General features: G+C 39.1%; 1 protein-coding gene across 3 annotated transcripts; it reads left to right on the plus strand.

The window, feature by feature from the left end:
• The first annotated feature begins 1,436 nt into the window (after positions 1-1,436).
• MAT2B (methionine adenosyltransferase 2 non-catalytic beta subunit) lies at positions 1,437-18,226 on the plus strand. 3 transcript variants are annotated; one of them, XM_067032277.1, is made up of 8 exons: positions 1,803-1,996; positions 2,372-2,562; positions 10,510-10,704; positions 12,033-12,147; positions 12,340-12,492; positions 15,089-15,282; positions 16,471-16,584; positions 17,098-18,226. In XM_067032277.1, the coding sequence occupies exons 2-8, from the start codon at positions 2,476-2,478 to the stop codon at positions 17,266-17,268; spliced, it is 1,029 nt and encodes a 342-aa protein (XP_066888378.1). In that variant the 5' UTR covers positions 1,803-1,996; positions 2,372-2,475; the 3' UTR covers positions 17,269-18,226. The 3 variants fall into 3 exon arrangements, with proteins under 3 accessions (XP_066888377.1, XP_066888378.1, XP_058915792.1); XM_067032276.1 differs by lacking the exon at positions 2,372-2,562 and having other exon boundaries at positions 1,437-1,996; XM_059059809.2 differs by lacking the exons at positions 1,803-1,996; positions 2,372-2,562 and adding an exon at positions 4,192-4,389.
• Positions 18,227-20,044: the final 1,818 nt, after the last annotated feature.

Raw genomic sequence — 20,044 nt, forward strand, 5'->3', positions numbered from 1 at the left:
AGGGAGGGAGGAGGCTGAAGGGGACACACAGAGAGAATTTTATGTTTAATTTTTCTTGTCTTGCCTTAAAATATAAAATTTTATTTCATTACATTCATATAGTTCATTACTTCGCATAGCTGAGTAATACCACAATTTGTCTATCCATTCATCTATTGATGGATGTTTGGGTTGTTTCCAGTTTTAGGTTATTTTGTTTTGTTTTATTTTGGCCACGTGCAGTATCTTAGTTCGCCAACCAGGGATTGAACCTGTGCCCCCTGCAGGGGAAGGGCGTAGTCCTAACCACTGGATGGCCAGAGAATCCCCTAAGTTATTTTGAATTAATCTGCTGTGAATATTCTTGTGCAAAACTTTGTGAATATATGCTTTCATTTCTCTTGGGTAAGCATCTAGAAGTGGAATTTTGGGTCATGGGGTAGGTGTATATTTGACTTTATAATAAACTGCCAAACAGTTTTCTAAAGTGAAACTAACTAACAATGAATCCCACTAACAATGAATGGCCTTCTAGTTGCTTAAAATGCTTGTTAGCATATAATGTTATCAGTCTTTTTATTTTAGCCATTCTGTTAGGTATGTATCTCAGTGTGATTTTAACGTTCATTTCCCTGATTTTGAGCATCTTTATATGCGATTATTGGCCATGATGTCTTTACTTTGTAAAGTGTCTGTTCAAAACTTATGTCCATTTTAGAAATGATTTTTTAAAAACTATTGAGTTGTAGGAGTTTTTTTTGTTTGTTTTTTTGCTGTACACGGGCCTCTCACTGTTGTGGCCTCTCGCGTTGCGGAGCACAGGCTCCGGACGCGCAGGCTCAGCGGCCATGGCTCACGGGCCCAGCCGCTCCGCGGCACGTGGGATCTTCCTGGACCGGGGCACGAACCCATGTCCCCTGCATCGGCAGGCGGACTCTCAACCACTGCGCCCCCAGGGAAGCCCCTATTTTTCTTAATATTGTCTTTTGATGAACAGAAGTTTTAAATCTTGATGAATTTTAATTTATCAATTAAAAAATTGTATATTCTTCATCAGTTACAGACCCTCTACATGCCTCATACAGTTTACCACATGCTGTGTACTCTGAGTAGAATATAAGGAGTTAAGTGACTTTTTTTTAAAGCTCTATCTGAATGGCAATTTTTTGTTGGTTGTTCTTAAATTGTTACAGAGCCTTAATCCAGAACAGTGGTTCAACATTTAACTGAGCATATTCATCACCCTTGAAATTGTTAAAAATAGGATTGCTGGGCTCCACTTGATCATGTTTCATAGTTTCTCCGGTGTTGGCAGGTCTGGGAATCACTGATCTAGCAGTCCTTAAAACTCAGCCAAACTTAAGGCTACTCCACCTACCATTTCCTCACACAGAGGGCAGGGTTCATGAAAATAACCTGTTGCGTTTTAATTTCCGCGTATTTTTACCACCAGTGCCTTTTACCGTCCTTTGAAATAGTTAGAAAGCACTGGTTGGGAAAGCACTGGAGAACTTTACTAAACGGATTCTGTTGTAACAAGGCATAACTCAATAAAATATTTCAGAATAGGAATCAATTGCATAGTCTGTGTGCTTTCCAACTGCTGGCTCTTGCTTTTCTTTTGCAAGAGAAAACTGCAACAAGTTTTCACAGGAAGTTTTTGTTGTTACATCTTTCTTAAAAAAAAAAAAGTTGGTTTTCCTAATGGTTTTGATAATGGACCTTCATTTGGCTGGCAATAAAACATGAAACTTCTCATTGGGTATTTTCAAGATTGCCACGGGGAATCAGCTGCCAGTTTACTGCAATGTGGAAAACTGCACGAGATTCTGGGATTGGACTCAAAATGCTAATTTCAAAGGTCGAGTGAAGCTGTGGCTCACGTTTTCGCGTGCCTGCGCTCTCTGCAGGCAGAACAAAGACCCAACCCGAGGAGGCAGAGGCAGAGACCCATCTTCAATCTTTTTCCTGAGATAATTTTGGAATCATGCCTGAAATGCCAGAGAACATGGAACAGGTAAGAGTTAGCTATTCAAGAAAAGAAGCATTCTGGAGTTAAGAGTTTCTTGAAAAGAATCCCAGTGAAGGTCTGGTAAAAGCCGAAAGTGTGTGTGAAAAAACAAATAAGTGTCATTCATTTCTTTAAAACGTGTAACTTTGGGACTTGGAATAATAAAGCAACTTTAATTATTGACGCTGTATGGAGAGCTCAGCTAAGTCTCAATTGACAAAAATAAAATCCAAAACAGAATAGCAGTTTCATTTACCAGGTTAAATGCAGTGATGTAGGTGAAGAGTCTATATAAATAACGATTTTTATCTATAGTTGTGTGCTCCAGCCTTTCTTTGTCTTGGCATGAAATGAATCTGCTAACCTAACTTTTATCTCCAGATTGCTGTCGTTAAATTTATAGACTTAGCCACCACAGGAACTTGGATATTGTCTGTATAACAGTGGCGTTTTTATTCACAAAGAAACTTCCATCTTTAAAAAGAATGATTAAAACCCATACACGAACATGTGCCCCTGGACCCATACCCACTTTTTATCTGGCAAACGTGAAACCAGATCCTCAAATGCAGGCAAGTAAACTCTGTTTGTTCCTCACTCTAGATAAGGCTGCTCCGAGACTCAAAATGCTAATTGCATATGCATGACCTTAAACCGTCTTCGCGTTGAACACAATTTTTTTTTTTTCCTGGAAAGATTAGACTGCATCACACGTTGCAACTAGAAACTTCACAAAAATTCCCCTTTCTTAAAGAGAGGAGGATCGAGAGGATCTTGAATCCGCTCCCCCAAAGCCCACCCACACCTTTTCTTTGTTGTTTGCAGATTATGCATGGTTTAGTGTTTGGGGCATTCCTCTCAAGGACTCTAACTAATGCTAAATTGATTAACAGCCTGGATTAAAACAAAAATTGAAAACTGGGGCGCCTCAGGCTCTCTTCTGTTACTGTTTCAAAGAAACTTTATGCTTATGCAAATAAGGAAATGAGTTCTTGTTGGGGGTTGGGTAGGAAGGAAGTCAAGGGACTCAGATGTGGAAAAAAAATTTTAAAGGCTACTTAGCGTGGAGCTCTAAGGTTAAACCAAAAAAAGGTTTATGAAAATATGTCGTTTTAGAAAGATCCAAACAGTAATCACGTTTGCGGGCTGCTTTTAAGGTCTTGGTATACTGTATGTCTGGACAAGAACACTCGAGACTGTTCGGTGGAAAGTTGGCGAAACCTACGCGGTCCATGCTCTGGTCCCCCCCCCCCCCCCGCCGAGTAAATTTCATAAGCATCTCGGCTGGCTGGGGGCTTTTCGGGTTTGAACTGGAAGAGAAATCAGTTGCAATTAAGTGCTAGGTCAGCCTCAACGCTTAGCGCTGTCTTTGTCACTTAAAAAAAGCGCAATCCAGGTGGTAGAAGGTTCAGTATTACTATATTCCCCTGGTTCCTTTAATTTTCCTTGGTAGCGGAGGTTCGGCTTGTGTAGCCCGACGCTGCAGCCTGTAGGCGGTGTTTCTCAAGGGCTGATCTGGACTCCCGTTAAGTCCACCGTAAGTCCCAAGCTGTGCTACCACAGCTCATTCTGAAATTACTGGTAAAGTCCGAGAATCTGCGTTTTGAAGAGGCACCCAAATAATTCATCCCCCAGCCTCCCACATCTTTTTATTTTTAACTAGTCAAAATTAGTTTGACATCTTTGGAATTTCACACGTACTACTTTTTAGCATCTCGGAAAGACAAATGGGTTCTTGAGTTGTTAATGACTCAGATACCAACACTTTTATTTTTATTCCAGTGTCTTTCTAAATTTCTCAAAAAACACTCTTAATGCTCTAGAGACACAGGTCCATTGTGCTTCCTCCCCTCCCCCTCCCCCTCCCCCCCCCCCCGCCTCCCCTCTCCCACCATGACTTTAAACTATTTTATCTCACTTTATGTATTACGTGCCCAGTAGATTCTTATGCACTGTGCAAGTCTAGACGATCCAATTCAGTCCTTACCTAGTCGAGAAGGAAAAACACAGAATATAAACAACTCCTCCTTCCCCCCCCGCCCCCGGCCCCAAAACGAAACTCGCATTCCTTGCTTAAGACCAGGGCCTTTGTTTCCCTTTAAGAGTTGGCGCGTGGGCTGGGAGCGCCCCGAGCGCGCCAGTCCCCTTTCTGGGGCGTCGGCGGAGCGTGGCCAATCAAGGGGCGCGGTCTTGGCGGCGGAAGCCGGAAACGGTGAGCGGGGGCTGGCGTGGACCTAGGGGAGGCGGGCCGAGGGCGTTAGAGCTGCGGACCGCGGAGATTCTGGGCTGGGGGAAGTGGCGGTCGCTGCGGCGGCGGCGGCGCCAAGACGGCGGGCATGGTGGGGCGGGAGAAGGAGCTCTCTATCCACTTTGTTCCCGGGAACTGCCGTTTGGTGGAGGTGAGGGAGTCGGCCCTGGTCTTGGGGCGGGGAGGGGAGGTGCGTCTCGTAGGAACTGAGTGCGCGGAGGGGGACGAGTCTTGCAACGGGTGCTAGAGTGGTTTTCCAGACGCCTCCTGCCGGAGTCGGAGGCCCGGGGCGGCGAGGGCGGCGCCGCCGAGTTTGTTTACCTCGGTGTACACCCTTCTGTGTTTTCTTTTTCGGCCGCTGTGACGGGAAAAGAGTAGGTCGGGTTTCACTTTCGAGCCTCCTGTCTCCCCTCCCGGGAATGAAGAGGGGTTTTCAGAGCTGTTTCAGTTTTGATTATTTCTAAATTTCTTTTTCATCCTTTGTTCGTATCCTTCTGTCTTAATAGTTCGTATCCCTAAGAAAGAAGGGCCCAGGTGGCTTTTCAGAAATAACAGGATTGGAGTTGAAAAGTTACTGAACTCATCACTGTGTTATGCACTTTACATGCATTATTTACTTTAGTCCTCATATTTATGAAATAGTGGTTTTGTTCCATTTTACAGATAAGAAAATTGAGGCTTAGAGGGCGAGTCCTTCGCCCAAGTTCATTCAGTAAGGTTGCAGCCGGGATTCAAATACAGAGCTATTTGAACCACTAGGGAGGTTGCATAAACGAAAGCTACTACTGTCTTTGGAGAGCCCCCATTCTCTCCTGTTTAATTCCAGGCCCCCCAGCATTCATCAGTCCACAGAATATATCTAGCACTGGGGATAGGAAGAATGTTAATGTCCAGGCCAACATATCTTAAGGATATAAGAGAGGATATAGATGATTTTGTTCCTGTGTACCCCAAACAATTTTGAGTACTGTAATGTTACATATTGTTTATGTCAGTGTATATGCGCACATGTATGTATATACACCTTACAGTTTTCACAGTAGGAGTTCAGTAGACTAATGAAAGTGGATTTTCCTTCAGTAAAATTGCACAACCAAAAGCTTGGCACATATTTGCTGCTCTCAAAACCGAAATTAAAACTTGCTCGTGTCTTATAGTTTATGTTTGAGAAATAGACTGTAGTGGTTCCTGTTAATAATACTGGCTGTGGGGTACAATAGGATGCCAGTAGGAGTTAGACAAGTGTCACCTAGGTATCTGAAGTTTTTTAAAGTCCAGGAGTATCTCCTCAAAGATCTGCCTCAAGGGGAATGTTGTAAGAATCATATAAATCAGCGTGAAGCTTTGCCAAATTGAAGAGGTTCTAAAAATAGCAAAGTATAATTACATTTACCACTAACATTTAAGAAGATCCCTCTTTAGATATTTTTGTTTCATTCTTTACTTTTTTAAGGACATTTTTTTAGTAGAAGTTAATCCAAGTGTGCTAAAGTAGAAACCTCTGTTTCAGAGTACTGTTTAGACCATTTTGAAAGAGCCATTTATCTTCATTACCTGTACAGTTTGGTATTATTTGATTTGATGGCATAATAAGAGCTACAGCTCTTCGTTTATTTATATGCATTTACTTTTATCAAGTGTTTTGGGGTTTTTTTTTTTTTTTTTTTTTGGTGTCTGTAAATCTGGTCACCTGAAGTTACTGAATTCTGGAATTCTGTACATCTAAGAGTTTATAGGATAAGAGGCACATATGTTCAGGGCAACTTAAAGTGGTGTTTAATATTCCTGACCCATAAGAATAAAAATTGAGAAATAGACTCTTCAGGCAGACAGTATCTTCAACTCTTAATTATTCTTTGGGTTAACTAGACAGCTTTTTGTTCCTTTATTCAGAGTTCCTTGAAGTGTTTGGACATTCCTGTGTTTTGCAGAACTAAAGTAATTTACAGAGTAACGGTACAAAATACTTTTTTTTTTTTTTTTTTTTTTGTGGTATGCGGGCCTCTCACTGTTGTGGCCTCTCCCCTTGCGGAGCACAGGCTCCGGACGCGCAGGCTCAGCGGCCATGGCTCACGGGCCCAGCCGCTCCGCGGCATGTGGGATCTTCCCGGACCGGGGCACGAACCCGTATCCCCTGCATCGGCAGGCGGACTCTCAACCACTGCGCCACCAGGGAAGCCCCCAAAATACTTTTTAGAGGACTATTCTCTTTAAAAAAAAAATCAAAATAGTGTGCTTTAAGAAGCTTCAGGTAGAGTTCTGTTTATACAAAGTCAAATATAGAAGAGATACTTTTGTTTGTTTGTTGTTGTTTGTTTTTTTTTTTCCAGTACACGGGCCTCTCACTGTTGTGGCTTCTCCCTTTGCGGAGCACAGGCTCCGGACGCGCAGGCTCAGCGGCCATGGCTCACGGGCCTAGCCGCTCCACGGCATGTGGGATCTTCCCGGACCGGGGCACGAACCCGCGTCCCCTGCATCGGCAGGCGGACTCTCAACCACTGCGCCACCAGGGAAGCCCTGTTTGGCCTCTTTTAATTTCAGAGTGATGCATATTTTATTTGCTAACCACCAATAAACTTGCAATCCAAATGCAAACATCTTGTTGGGCTCCTATACTGGTGACAAAAGGTGCTCATGAGTCTCTAGAGAGAACTATATGAAAAGAGGATAAGTTACTTTAAGTAAATGAACCTTTTTTCACCCTGTTCAGATCCCTCTGTGGTAAGGATAATATGGAATTGTAGGACTGTAAATCTGGAAGAGCCTTAGTCATCTTGTCCAAATGCCTCATTTCACCAGTGAGGAGTTAGATCAGTAGAGATGGAGTAACTTCTCAATGCCACAGAGTGTGGTTAATCATCATGAAACCGAGTATAAGTTCAAAGGATTGAGACAAAACTCAGTATGTATTTGGCTTGATGATAGAAGCAAAAGGGCCCAAGTTCTGTTTCCAACCTTTTCCCTTTTACCGTGGGCAAAACCTTTAACATCTGTAGACAAGGTTCCTCACTTCGGAAGTGGCATCTGCCCTGCCTGTCTAATAGGACTTCTCCTGTGGTCAAAAGGTATGATGTAGGTTTATATAACACATGATAGTTTTCAAATATAAGATTGTGCAGAATCATTTGTTTCAGAAAATGCTTGTGCTGTAGATCTCTGCTCTTTTAACGTAGAAAATTCTTGAGCATTGACATCTGACGACTAGGTAACACGGACTGTTTCATATTTTCTTCCAGGGACCTCCCATATTATCCCAGGGTATAAGGATGTAAGGTGGTATTTTTTTCCATGCAACCCCCATCGTTTTTGGTTTTTATTTATTTATTTATTTTTTGCGGTACGCGGGTCTCTCACCGTTGTGGCCTCTCCCGTTGTGGAGCACAGGCTCCGGACGCGCAGGCTCAGCGGCCATGGCTCACGGGCCCAGCCACTGCGCGGCATGTGGGATCTTCCCGGATCGGGGCACGAACCCGTGTCCCCTGCGTCGGCAGGCGGACTCTCAACCACTGCGCCACCAGGGAAGCTCCCCCCCATCCTTTTTTAAAGTTAAGTGGTATTATATTCCCTAAAGAGCCTTGCTGTGCTTGTAACTTAATACTGTATTTCATCAAATCTAAGATGCTCTCAATTATAAGATTATTGGGGCTCTTATTTTAAGATGCACTAAAAAGCAAAAAACACTGCCAAACCATCTTTTATTTCATTCATTTAACAGAGATGATAAATGAGGAAAAAATGTACTTCACAGAATCAGTGAAATACCTAGAGATCTTATTTTACTGTTTAAAAATTTTGTGGTTACTGCAAGTGTGATGCTTACTACTTCTAGTTTTCCTTTTTAAGGGGGAAAATGGGAAAGATGTCGCTGCTAGAAAGGTAGATGGCAGTTTTTTGACTTCCTTGATTAAGAGCTATCTTTAGGAAGGTCTTGAACTTTCCTGGAGTTCTCTAAGCTCAGTTTCCAAATCACCAGTATCAGCCCCTGGAAACTTATTACAAAGGCAACTTATCAGGTCTCATTCTAAATCTACTTGATCTGAAAGCCTTGCAGTCGATTCCTATCCTCAGCGATTAAAGCCTGTGAACCACTGATGTAAAAACTCTTGTCTGTTCCTTTCCTGCTTTAGAGTGAAGTGAGAAACTCAGAAGAAACCAGATCATAGCTCTGTTATAGTATTTTCCCAGGGATCTTTATGGTATTTATCCTGTGTAAATTGTTTTCTGATTGTATCTGTACTAGACTTGGCATGTTTTAACCTTTTTACAATTAGAATCTTTGTAGAGTTGTTTTCTTGCCAGAAATTCAAAGAAAGTTTTTTGCTGGCTGAAATCCTTGTTTTTATAGATCATTTGGCTTAGAGCCAAGTTTTGCAACAGAGAGCATAGATGAATTTTTCTCTGACTTCTAAAATGTCTCGAAATTGGTTCAACTAAGGAAAAAATATCTTTAAGAACTTACCTTTGGGCTTCCCTGGTGGCGCAGTGGTTGGGAGTCCGCCTGCTGATGCAGGGGACACGGGTTCGTGCCCCGGTCCGGGAAGATCCCACATGCTGCGGAGCGGCTGGGCCCGTGAGCCATGGCCGCTGAGCCTGCGCCTCCGCCTCCGCAACGGGAGAAGCCATGACAGTGAGAGGTACTGCAAAAAAAATATAAATAAATAAATAAATAAAATTTAAAAAAAAGAACTTACCTTTGTACTGTCTCTGTCAGCCCCTTTCATTTCAGGTTTTTTGTATGATAGAAGTACTTGATTTGGATGGCCTTTTCAAAAAAAATGTATAGTCTTCTAAGTTAGCTGAATTGAGGGCTGGGAAAAAAAATTCTTTTTGTGTGCACAAAAAAGGTTATTGTGTGCATATTTAAGATTTTTGACAGCTCAGAATTAGGTGACTATAACAACATTTGAAATTTAAAAGGCCTCAAGTTGATAAAATTTAATAAAACTTTTTGTTGTTTTTTAATAGTAAATGTTGACTTAATTTAAGAGTGAGGAAATTCGGTGTTACCTATCTTGGGAAAAAGGGAAAGTTCTGTTATCATAGAACTTAAATTGTTTCTTAAATAGTAGTTCCTAGTTAATTTCAGTGTGAGGAATTTTTCCTTTTTCAGAATAGCAGCACAGACCAGTTTAAAATATTTATTTTTTTCTTATTCTCTATCTTTGTTTATTAGTTTTAACTGGTCTAAATAGGTAAATTAAGAGTTAATGCAGGAATATGGATGGTGGTGGTGGTATGAATTGGGAGATTGGAATTGACATATATACACTAACATGTATAAAATAGGTAACTAATAAGAACCTGCTGTATAAAAAGTAAAATTAAAAAAATGTTATATGATGTGGAATCTTAAAAACTGATACAAATGAAAGTATTTACCAAAAAAACGAAAGAGTTAATGCAGGAATATTTACCAGTTTGGTTAAACTTAGAAAGAATGTTAGTGCTATAAGGACCAAATTTATTTTTCTTCTACATAAATTCCTGTGAAATGTGGATTGTCTAATTTGGACCTATCACAGTATGATAAAGTCAATGAGATTTGAAAAAAAAACTTGAGGATTAAAAACTGAAGACCAAAAATGTAAATTTGGAAACATATCGGCAGAACATAGCCCCAGTATTTAATCAGGCCATACAGTAAGCGTAGAACTAACTGCATTTTTATAAACGGAAGAATGTAATTGCTGTTTTTTACTAATTTGGACATCATTGATCATAAAAATAAGCTTTTCCATTATTACCACAGGAAATCTAAATCTATTTGACTAGGTGATTCCTTGCAGTATCATCCTAGGTTCTTTTTCTTGGGTAAGATTATTAAAACTTTTTTAAAAATAAATTTATTTTATTTTTTATTTTTGGCTGCGTTGGGTCTTCGTTGCTGCCTGTGGGCTTTCTCTAGCTGCGGTGAGCGGGGTCCACTCTTCGTTGCAGTGTGCAGGCTTCTCATTGCAGTGGCTTCTCATGTTGCGGAGCACGGGCTCTAGGTGCACGGGCTTCAGTAGTTGTGGCTCTCGGGATCTAGAGCGCAGGCTCAGTAGTTGTGGCGCACGAGCTTAGTTGCTCGGTGGCAAAACTTTTTCTTAAGTGACACACTTACCCATGCATTTTGATTAATCTTTGTTCTAACTTAAGAATTGGCTTATAGATACGGGAAAGGAAGCATACAATTAAGACTTGAAGTATTTAGTGAATGAAGATGGTGGCTGATTTCGTTGAGCGAGTATTTTCAAAGTAAACAATCCTTTTCCGCCCCGTTCACTTTTAGGAGGAAGTTAACATCCCCAACAGGCGGGTTCTGATTACTGGTGCCACTGGGCTTCTTGGCAGAGCTGTTTACAAAGAATTTCAACAGAATAATTGGCATGCCGTTGGCTGTGGTTTTAGAAGAGCAAGACCAAAATTTGAGCAGGTTAATCTCTTGGATTCTAATGCAGTTCATCACATCATTTATGATTTTCAGGTATGGTTTATTTTAACACATAAGTTAACTGTTAATAATTGTCTGGATGACTTGAAAAATGCTCTTGTTCTCAAGGAAGTTACTGTACTTAAAGCTCTAACATATTAAGCAACAATAATATATAGTGCATTTTTTTTTTTGGCATGGATAAGAGTATGTCATCCTTAAAAAGATTAGGTTGAGACATAGGTTGACAAAAGGCAGAAAATGAAGCATTTTGTAAAATGCTTCTGTTTGTGAAGTATTCTTCTAAGTACTACTTTCTATGCAAATCCTTTCTTAATATTTGTAAACCTTACAACACTGCAAAATATTCTCATTTGCATTTTAGTGATCACAAAGGCAAGAGTGGTTAAACCACTTGTTGGCGATGGTCACAGAAGACTTACAGAAAAATTTAGTTTCTGTTACACCTCAGATCAAATCAGAAGTTCAGGTTCTTTCTAAAAATATGATCCAAGGAAAACCTGCATCAGAATCACTTGGGAAACTTGTTCTTAGGTCTCACTCTCAGAGATTTTCATTCAATAAGTGTGTGGTGAGGCCTGGGACTCTACTTTTTAAGAACCATCCCAGCTTATGCACATTTAAGTTTGAAAACAGCTCTCAGATCACGCTTCCTCAAGCAGTTGCTGAGAAGAAGGAAGTTGGGTGAGTGGGTACTCGAGCCCTGCATGTCACTGATCTTCCCAAATCTTAGCTCTTACTTAGCCCCTCTGGGAAGTAGGTGCCCCTTCGCTACAAAGGACCCTCTGCATTCCTCTGTCCTGATGTAGGTCATATGATATTTGAAACAGTCTGTTTACATATCTGTCTTTTGCATTAGATTGTGAAATCCTTGCTCCTCACAAGGTGCTTAGCATATAGGTGGCATACTTAAATGTTCAACTGGGAATACAATTTTTATGGATGGTTAATCTTCTTTAAATGATTGGTTTAAGAGATTGGAATTTAATTTGCAATTGATATTCTTCCTTTACCATAGACTCATTAAGTATTTAGATCATGTTAATTGCATAAATGATTGCTCTTTTCTCCCACCCAGATTAGGGGGATGAAGCTTCTTTTGATTTAAAACCATGGTTGTCAACAAGAGTTGTGTCTGATTTTGCCTAGGGATTGCTAAATTGCTCTTTCCCTTTCAGGAAGTTTGAACGTTGAAAAAGGGAAGTGTGACAAAACTACATTAAAAATTACAATGATTCTTTAGTTGAAGGAATGTTGATTTAATAAACACATTTTCTATGAATTAATTTACTGTTGGAAGGCTACAGTTCTTCTGTTTTATTCCTTTTTGGGTTAAAAACACATCAATGCTGAACTCCCAGCCCCATGTCATAGTACATTGTGCAGCAGAGAGAAGGCCAGATGTTGTCGAAAATCAGCCGGATGCTGCTTCTCAACTTAATGTGGATGCTTCTGGGAACTTAGCAAAGGAAGCAGGTAATGACGTCTTTATAAAATCTTCGTAAGATATTGAGTGATCGCTGAGTTTGTAAAGATTAAACTTTTGTAGACGGTTTATAAAAGATTTGTTATATATATGATGAATAAGCTGTTACAAATTTCAGTAAAGAGTAATGTCACGTAGTAATTTAACAGATTCTTTCTTTCTGTCTTTTTTTTTTTTTGTAGCTGCAGTTGGAGCATTTCTAATCTACATTAGCTCCGATTATGTTTTTGATGGAACAAACCCACCTTATAGAGAGGAAGACATACCAAGTCCCTTAAATCTATATGGCAAAACAAAATTAGAAGGAGAAAGGGCCGTCCTGGAGAACAATTTAGGTAAGACACATCTCTTTAGCCCTGTAGGTGACTGCTTTTGAGGATTCCTTTTTGTTTATGATGTATATATATGTTTCTAATTAAAAAAAATTAGTCAAGGAGCATAAATCTTTGGAGAAAAACTAGGGAATGCAGTTAATAAAAAAGAAAAACAAGAATTTTTGAAATCCTGAAGAATTTATGAATCCTTCCAGACTTCTTCCAGTATCAGTGGGTACAGGAATATTGTTAAAGAAAAAATTTGTAATCTTTCAAAAAACAGGTCAATATCATTTTTCTTGGATTGCGGTATTCCGTTATTTGTATGGTTTTTCTTTTTTCCTGTGTGTGTTTGAGTATGCACACATAAATATGCTGATTATAAAAAGTATGCCCTCCTTGAAAAAGTTTTTAAAAACATTTAAAATTGAAAAGAGTTCTCTCAATACTCCCTCAGAGAGAGAAGCACCAACTGTGCTTATGTATGGAAGTATTTTTTTTAATTTTTAAACCTGTGTGCACGTTGTTTTGTACCCTGGTTTTTCTCCCTCCACATACATGCATTTCAATTCATAGAGAGCCATCTCTGGAATATCTTTTTCACGTCAGTAGCTGCATAATATTTGACTTAATGATTCCCTGCACTAAAACTCCTGCCTCAGACTGTACTACATCCCTGAGAAGCATCCCCTAGTATATATACCATACTAACACATTTAGCAGGTGTTTTTTTTGTATTATAAATTATCCTTTGGAAATCATTCTTGAATATATTATCAATATATAGCTGACCCTTGGACAGTGCAGGGATTAGGTTTGCCAATCCCTGCATAGTGGGAAATCCATTTACTCCCCAAAGACTTACTCACAGCCTACTATTGACTGAAGCCTTACTAAAACATAAACAATCGATTTACACATATTTTGTGTGTTATATGTATTTCTTTAAAATATAATTCCCAGGACAGTCACGTCTTTAACCTTTCCTTTCCTCCACCCACCCCCCTTTTTCTTGGCTGTGTTGGGTCTTCATTGCTGCACGCGGGCTGTCTCTAGTTGCGGTGAGCGGGGGCTACTCTTCATTGCGGTGCATAGGCTTATTGCGGTGGCTTCTCTTGTTGCGGAGCACAGGCTCTAGGTGCGTGGGCTTCAGTAGTTGTGGCACGTGGGCTCCGTAGTTGTGGCTTGCGGGCTCTGGAGTGCAGGCTCAGTAGTTGTGGTGCATGGGTTTAGTTGTCCTGTGGCATGTGGGATCTTCCTGGACCAGGGATCCAACCTGTGTCCCCTGCACTGGCAGGCGGATTCTTAACCACTGCGCCACCAGGGAACTCCCATTGTTGTCTTATATGATACAAAACAGTATAGATGTTACATGTATTACTAACACTACACATCAAAAATGAAAAGACAGTGTGAGAAGAAATTTGTATTTATTTACAGGTATGATTCAGGCATCGATAAGGAAGAAGCAGTAATATGATTGCTTTATGCTTTATGGTAGCCTAGTGTAATTGATATGATTGTTTCATGGTAGCCTAGCCTATACACTAATGAATGAATCTTTCTAAAATTTAAATGGCATACAGTATTACAGTCATATTCATAATACAGTGTTAGAAATACTGGTATTTTTTTCCTAAAACCACTTATCTGTGTGGTAGACTGATACAGAGTTTCTCCAATTATGAGAGAGAAGAGAGGCATACTGTATGGTAATATAACTCTTTGAAAACAAAGTTATAAAACAGTAAGAAAACTAACGTTATTAATTTTATTTTAAAGGTCACTCACCTTATGCCTATGTAAGGATAGGCTGTCCACTTCAAGTCTTGTACATGATGTGCTACATGAAAAAAATCCACATATAAATGGATGCACACAGTTCAAACCTGTGTTGTTCAAAGGTTGTCTGCAGCTGCGCAATAAGTTAATTTAATTTTAAATAGTTTTTTTTTTTTAATTTCAGTTAAAGCGTTAATTATTTAATCTGTTGTAACCTCTCAGTATTGACCAACATAAAATCGAAATACCTCATAATTCCTTAGTCAGTGTTTTCAAGGACTATGTGGTGAACACTCATATACCCTTTATATAGATTCACCAGTTGTTAATGTTTTGCCACGTGTTTTATATGTAACACTCTTTTCTTCCTGAACTCATAGAGAATTGGTTGAACTTCACCCTGAAATACTTCACTGTGTATCTTCAACAAGGATGTTCTTCACATAATTACAATGCAGTTATCACAGTTGGAAAATTTAACGTTAATACAGTACAGTCTATATAGGAATTTTGTCCCAGTAATGTCCTTTGTTGCATTTATTTTTTAGATACAATCAAGGATCACTTGTTGCATTTAGTTGTCATGATCAGTTTTATTTTTAATGGCCACAATAATGAAGAAATTATTTAATTAATATAGTTATAAAAAATACCCCACATAACAGAGACACTTAAAAATATTCAGGATCACATTTGTTAAATAGGTGAGCTGTGTCATTTTGGTATATTGCAAGTTTTCTGCGATGATGTCGTTTAAATCCGCACACTTTGATCTTATAGCAAGACTTAAGAACCAGTCAGCTTTGAAGTATTACCTGCTTTTTTTACTCTCTAGGAGCTGCTGTTTTGAGAATTCCTGTTCTGTATGGAGAAGTTGAAAAGCTTGAGGAAAGCGCCGTGACTGTTATGTTTGATAAAGTGCAGTTCAGCAACAAGTCTGCGAACATGGACCACTGGCAACAGCGGTTCCCCACACACGTCAAAGATGTGGCCACTGTGTGTCGTCAGTTAGCAGAGAAGAGGATGCTGGTGAGAATCTAAGTGCTTTTTTTTAAAATTTATTTTTAATTTTGGCTGTGTTTTGTCTTCATTGCTGCTCGCAGGCTTTCACTAGTTGTGGTGAGCAGGGGCTACTCTTTGTTGCAGTGTGCGGGCTTCTCATTGCAGTGGCTTCTTGTTGCAGAGCACGGGCTCTAGGTGCATGGGCTCCAGTAGTTGTGGCTCGCGGGCTCTAGAGCGCAGGCTCAGTAGTTGTGGCGCATGGGCTTTGTTGCTCTGCAGCATGTAGGATCTTCCCGGACCAGGGCTCGAACCCGTGTCCCCCGCATTGGCAGGCAGATTTCTAACCACTGTGCCACCAGGGAGGCCCTCTTAGTGCTCTTTAAAAACTTAACAAGGACACCAAACAAAAGTAGTTCAGATAGTAGGCTGTATTTATGAATAATAAAAGTATTCTGCTCTTACGTTTGATTTTATTTCTTAAATACTGTAGACCCCATCTGTCATTCTCTTATTGCAAGATAACTGAAAACTGGTATTTTTCTTTGGGTAACAAAATAATCTCCTAATGTCTTTTAAGAAGGCTATCTTAAATGTCTATTTAAGATTTAGGTAGTGGCAAAGAAGAACCTACATAGGGATTTATCATTTCAGCCAGTGTAAGAATAATTTGTAATTGTTTTTGGATATTTGAATAGTAGTTCATTTTAAGCATTTGAAAAAATAGAATAGCCACAGAAAGAAAGATTAGAGACTGATTTATTTTAGAATATTAATAGTAGCATGACTTTTTTTAATATATCAAAAAAATATGTACTATGACAATATTTAAGGATGTTATGACCAATTAGCTCATCTTGAAAAATGGTTCTGTTAAGTTTTGGTTTTAGCTTCCCAGGACAATTGGAAATACTTGTTAAATTGGCCTGTGTTTCATAAAAATCTGTAATCGTTTTAGGATTCCCACTAAATAAAATTGGAGCTACTTACATTTTTATTTACAAAAAATTCTTAAGGCTAAATTATAGAAATTGCTTTTCTGGTTTAGCTGGGGATATTTATAGGAATTTGATTTTAGATATCTTGTGTATAGCATTCCAGAAAGGAGCAATACATTTTATTTCCTGAACCTGTTTAAGTTAGTTTTCTTGTCAGACTTGCCATTCCACTCAACTCAAAAAGTTTGAAACCATTTTGAATTTTTTGTGTCCTTGTCAGGATCCATCAATTAAGGGAACCTTTCACTGGTCTGGCAATGAACAGATGACGAAGTATGAAATGGCATGTGCAATTGCAGACACCTTCAACCTCCCCAGCAGCCACCTAAGACCGGTAAGTACATGGCATTTAAAACCTTCTTACTGGGAATTCCCTGGCAGTCCAGTGGTTAGGACTTGGCACTTCCGCTGCATGGGGCACAGGTTCAATCCCTGGTAGGGGAACTAAGATCCTGCAAGCTATGAGGTGTGGGCAAGAAAAAAAAAACAAGCTAACCTTCCTGTTTGGAAGTCCAGGTCTGTCACTACAGTGTGTACTATGGATAACATTTTTCTTGTTGTTTGGAAGTTTTGGATAACTTTATTTTCTGGTACTAATCAAAGTGAACTTTGCTTGTATTTTGGCAGTTTTTATTGTTAATTTTCTCTAAATTAGCATGTATAAAGAAGCCCATGAATATTGGTGAAGTTTATAGAAAAGTATTGTCTTGATTGTGGCGGACATTTTATTTTTCCAGGGATCAATTCTGATTTATTGCACCGAGGGCAAGAGGGCAGAGGGAAGTAGAGAATATAAAACTTCAGCCTGGGGCTTCTTCTTTTTGATTTTTTAATTTTTGTTTTAAAGATAACTGACAGTCCTGTCTTAGGAGCACAACGTCCAAGAAACGCTCAGCTTGACTGCTCCAAATTGGAGACCTTAGGCATTGGCCAGCGAACACCATTTCGAATTGGAATCAAAGAATCACTCTGGCCTTTCCTCATTGACAAGAGATGGAGACAAACAGTCTTTCATTAGTGTATGTGTGTTGTTGTTGTTTTTTTTAAATGAGAAGTCAAGTATGTGGCACTTTTTAAAGAAAAAAGGAAATAGTTTTGTATGAGTGCTCTTTAATTGTGACTCATGATCTTTCAGGTAAATGATGCTCTTGCACTAGTGAAACTGTCTAAGGAAACCAAGGGCAGTAATGCCTTGTTTGAAGTAATGAGTTTTCTGTTATCATTGTGTTCTGGCTTAACGTGCTATTTGAATATAGTAAATTATGATTCTCAAATATTTGAGAGCCAGGATGAAACACATCTGCTGTAGACTTTTTTTTGGATGAAATGCATTGTTCATTCCTATAAATAACCTCTACATTTTCAGGACTTTTGCATCTGTTGATCCTTTTATGTTTTAAAGTATGTTAAATAGTATAAAAATCATTGGTGTTCATTATTTGCTTTGCTTGAGCTCAGATCAAAATGTTTGAAGAAAGAAACTTTATTTTTGCAACTTAAGTGTAGTTTTTATGCTTGAGATGTTTCAACTTGTTATGTATATTGGAACTCCTGCAGCTTGATTGATGCCTCCTGCTTTTGTAGCAGTGAATGGTGAGCCTTTGAGAGAGAGAATGTGTGTATGTGTATGTATTTTTTTAATATATATGAAACTGTCCTTTTCACTCCATGTCACTAAGTGATATTTCATATGTGTGGTTATACTAATAGTAATGGGCCTTGTAAGTCTTTTGACCATTCATGAATAATAATAAATATGTACTGCTGGCATGGTAATGCTTAGTTTTCTTGTATTTACTTCTCTTTTTTAAATGTAAGGACCAGATATCTGAACTGTTGTTTTGTTGCTCTAATTTTTTACAATTACCTTCTTATCATGTAACATCTGATGCATATAAGAGAATATAGTTAATATACATTAAGATATAAAACACAACAATAAAATGAAGCCTGGTGAACATACCACTTGAAATCTAGACTGTTACAGATATTGTGTTTACTTGTTGTGCCCACTTTTTTTTTAATGGAAAGTAAATAACTGTATACTCTTGTGATAGATTTACATAGAATGTTCCTTTTGAAGAATGCAGAGTATTTGAATGTGTTTTCTATACGAAGTGATATTCAGGTTACCTTAGCCTCAACAATATTTTTGGTCCTTAATAAGGGAGCAGAAAGGTAGAGTAACCAGTGAGACTTGGCTTCTATTTGGAGTTCAGTGCAAATCCTGGTTTCAGATTTTCCAATTTCACTTGTGGAGTATTCTTTCCCTAGATATTATGATCTTATTTTCTCATTAGACAAAAAGTATTTGTTTCTAATTTACTTAGAATTTGGGGTTTAGAGAGCATCAAGTCTGGGTGATTTGATTAAAGCAGCAGTTCCCAAACCATGCTATGTATTATTATTAACTAGGGAAATTTTACCGCTACCTGAGCCCTATCCTGGACCCACTGAAATAGAATTTCTGGAATTGATCCCTGCTAATGTAGTTTTAAGTGTTCTCCAGGTTCTTCTAAGGTAGCCAGCCTGGCACCTGTATTTGGCAACCACTGAAGCATTCTGGCTTGTCTTTTTAAGTTACTTCATTTCACATAGTACAGAATTCAAATTTTCAGAGTAAAAAAACTTCTTTCTCATTCTTCTCTAGCCACTTATCTTTCAGCTGTGGAAGAAACCAGTGTAGATAAGATTTTGGCATGTTTTCAGAGGCATTCTACCTATATCAGAATACAGTCTCATGACATATGTATTCGTGTTCATACTCTCACCATACTTTATTTACATAGCATAACAATACACATTTTTCTGCACTTAGTGGTTTTTTTGTTTTTCATTTACTATGCCTTAGAATTTATATAGTTACAAAGAATGTCTTTTTTTTCTATTCATTTTGAAATTTCAGTCTCAGAAAAGTTGCCATAATACCATGCAGAATGCCTGTAATCCCTTTTTCCAGATTCCCCAATTGTCAGCATTTAGCTGTATTTTTCCTATCATTTTCTCTTTCTCTTTTTTGCATATACACACAGGATACATGTATTTTCCCCTGAACCATTTATTTTATTTTATTAAAAAAATTATTTATTTGGCTGTGCTGAGTCTTAGTTGCAGCAGGTGGGCTCCTTAGTTGCGGCATGTGAACTCTTAGTTGCAGTGTGAATGTGTGATCTAGTTCCCCGACGAGGGATCAAACCCAGGCCTCCTGCATTGGGAGCACGGGAGTCTTATCCACTGCGCCACCAGGGAAGTCCCTCCCTGAACCATTTAAGAGTAAGTTGGAGTCATGATGCCTAATCAAGGTATGTTTTTTAAAAGTAAGAATACATGTCCACATATCCCCTAATTTAACCATCAAAGTCAAGAAGTTAACATTGATACAATATTATCCTCTAATTCATAGACCCTATTCACATTTCATCAGTTGTCCTAGTGATGTCCTTTGTAAGTCTGTCCAATCCAGGATTACTCACGGCATTTGTTACCATCTTGCTTCAGCTTCAGTCTAGAATAGTTCCTTAGTCTTTTTTTCTCTTTCATGACTTGACATTTTTGACATCATGGATTCACATCAATGCCTCCAATTCTAATGTTGCTCCATAGGGTTTATTTTAGCTTCCCTCTTCTCGTACTTGTAGTTCCTTTCTCTGAGAAAGGAAACCTAGTTCCCATTGTTTTCAACATTCAAGTCATCTATAAGAGCCATTCTTCCGATCACACCAAGTCCCCCCTGCTCCCCCCTCCCTTACCACACAGGCTTCTGTGAGCCAGTTGGGCATTCCTGACCCTGGGCC

Source organism: Kogia breviceps, chromosome 4 (assembly GCF_026419965.1).
Source record: "Kogia breviceps isolate mKogBre1 chromosome 4, mKogBre1 haplotype 1, whole genome shotgun sequence".
NCBI lineage: Eukaryota > Metazoa > Chordata > Mammalia > Artiodactyla > Physeteridae > Kogia > Kogia breviceps.

Excerpts from the sequence above, each read along its gene's own strand:
- MAT2B (XM_067032277.1), top strand. The coding sequence starts at position 2,476 with ATGATTAAAACCCATACACGAACATGTGCCCCTGGACCCATACCCACT. Across the intron at positions 2,563-10,509 it reads AACCAGATCCTCAAATGCAG|GAGGAAGTTAACATCCCCAA; the intron begins GCAAGTAAACTC and ends GTTCACTTTTAG. Across the intron at positions 12,493-15,088 it reads CGTCCTGGAGAACAATTTAG|GAGCTGCTGTTTTGAGAATT; the intron begins GTAAGACACATC and ends TTTACTCTCTAG.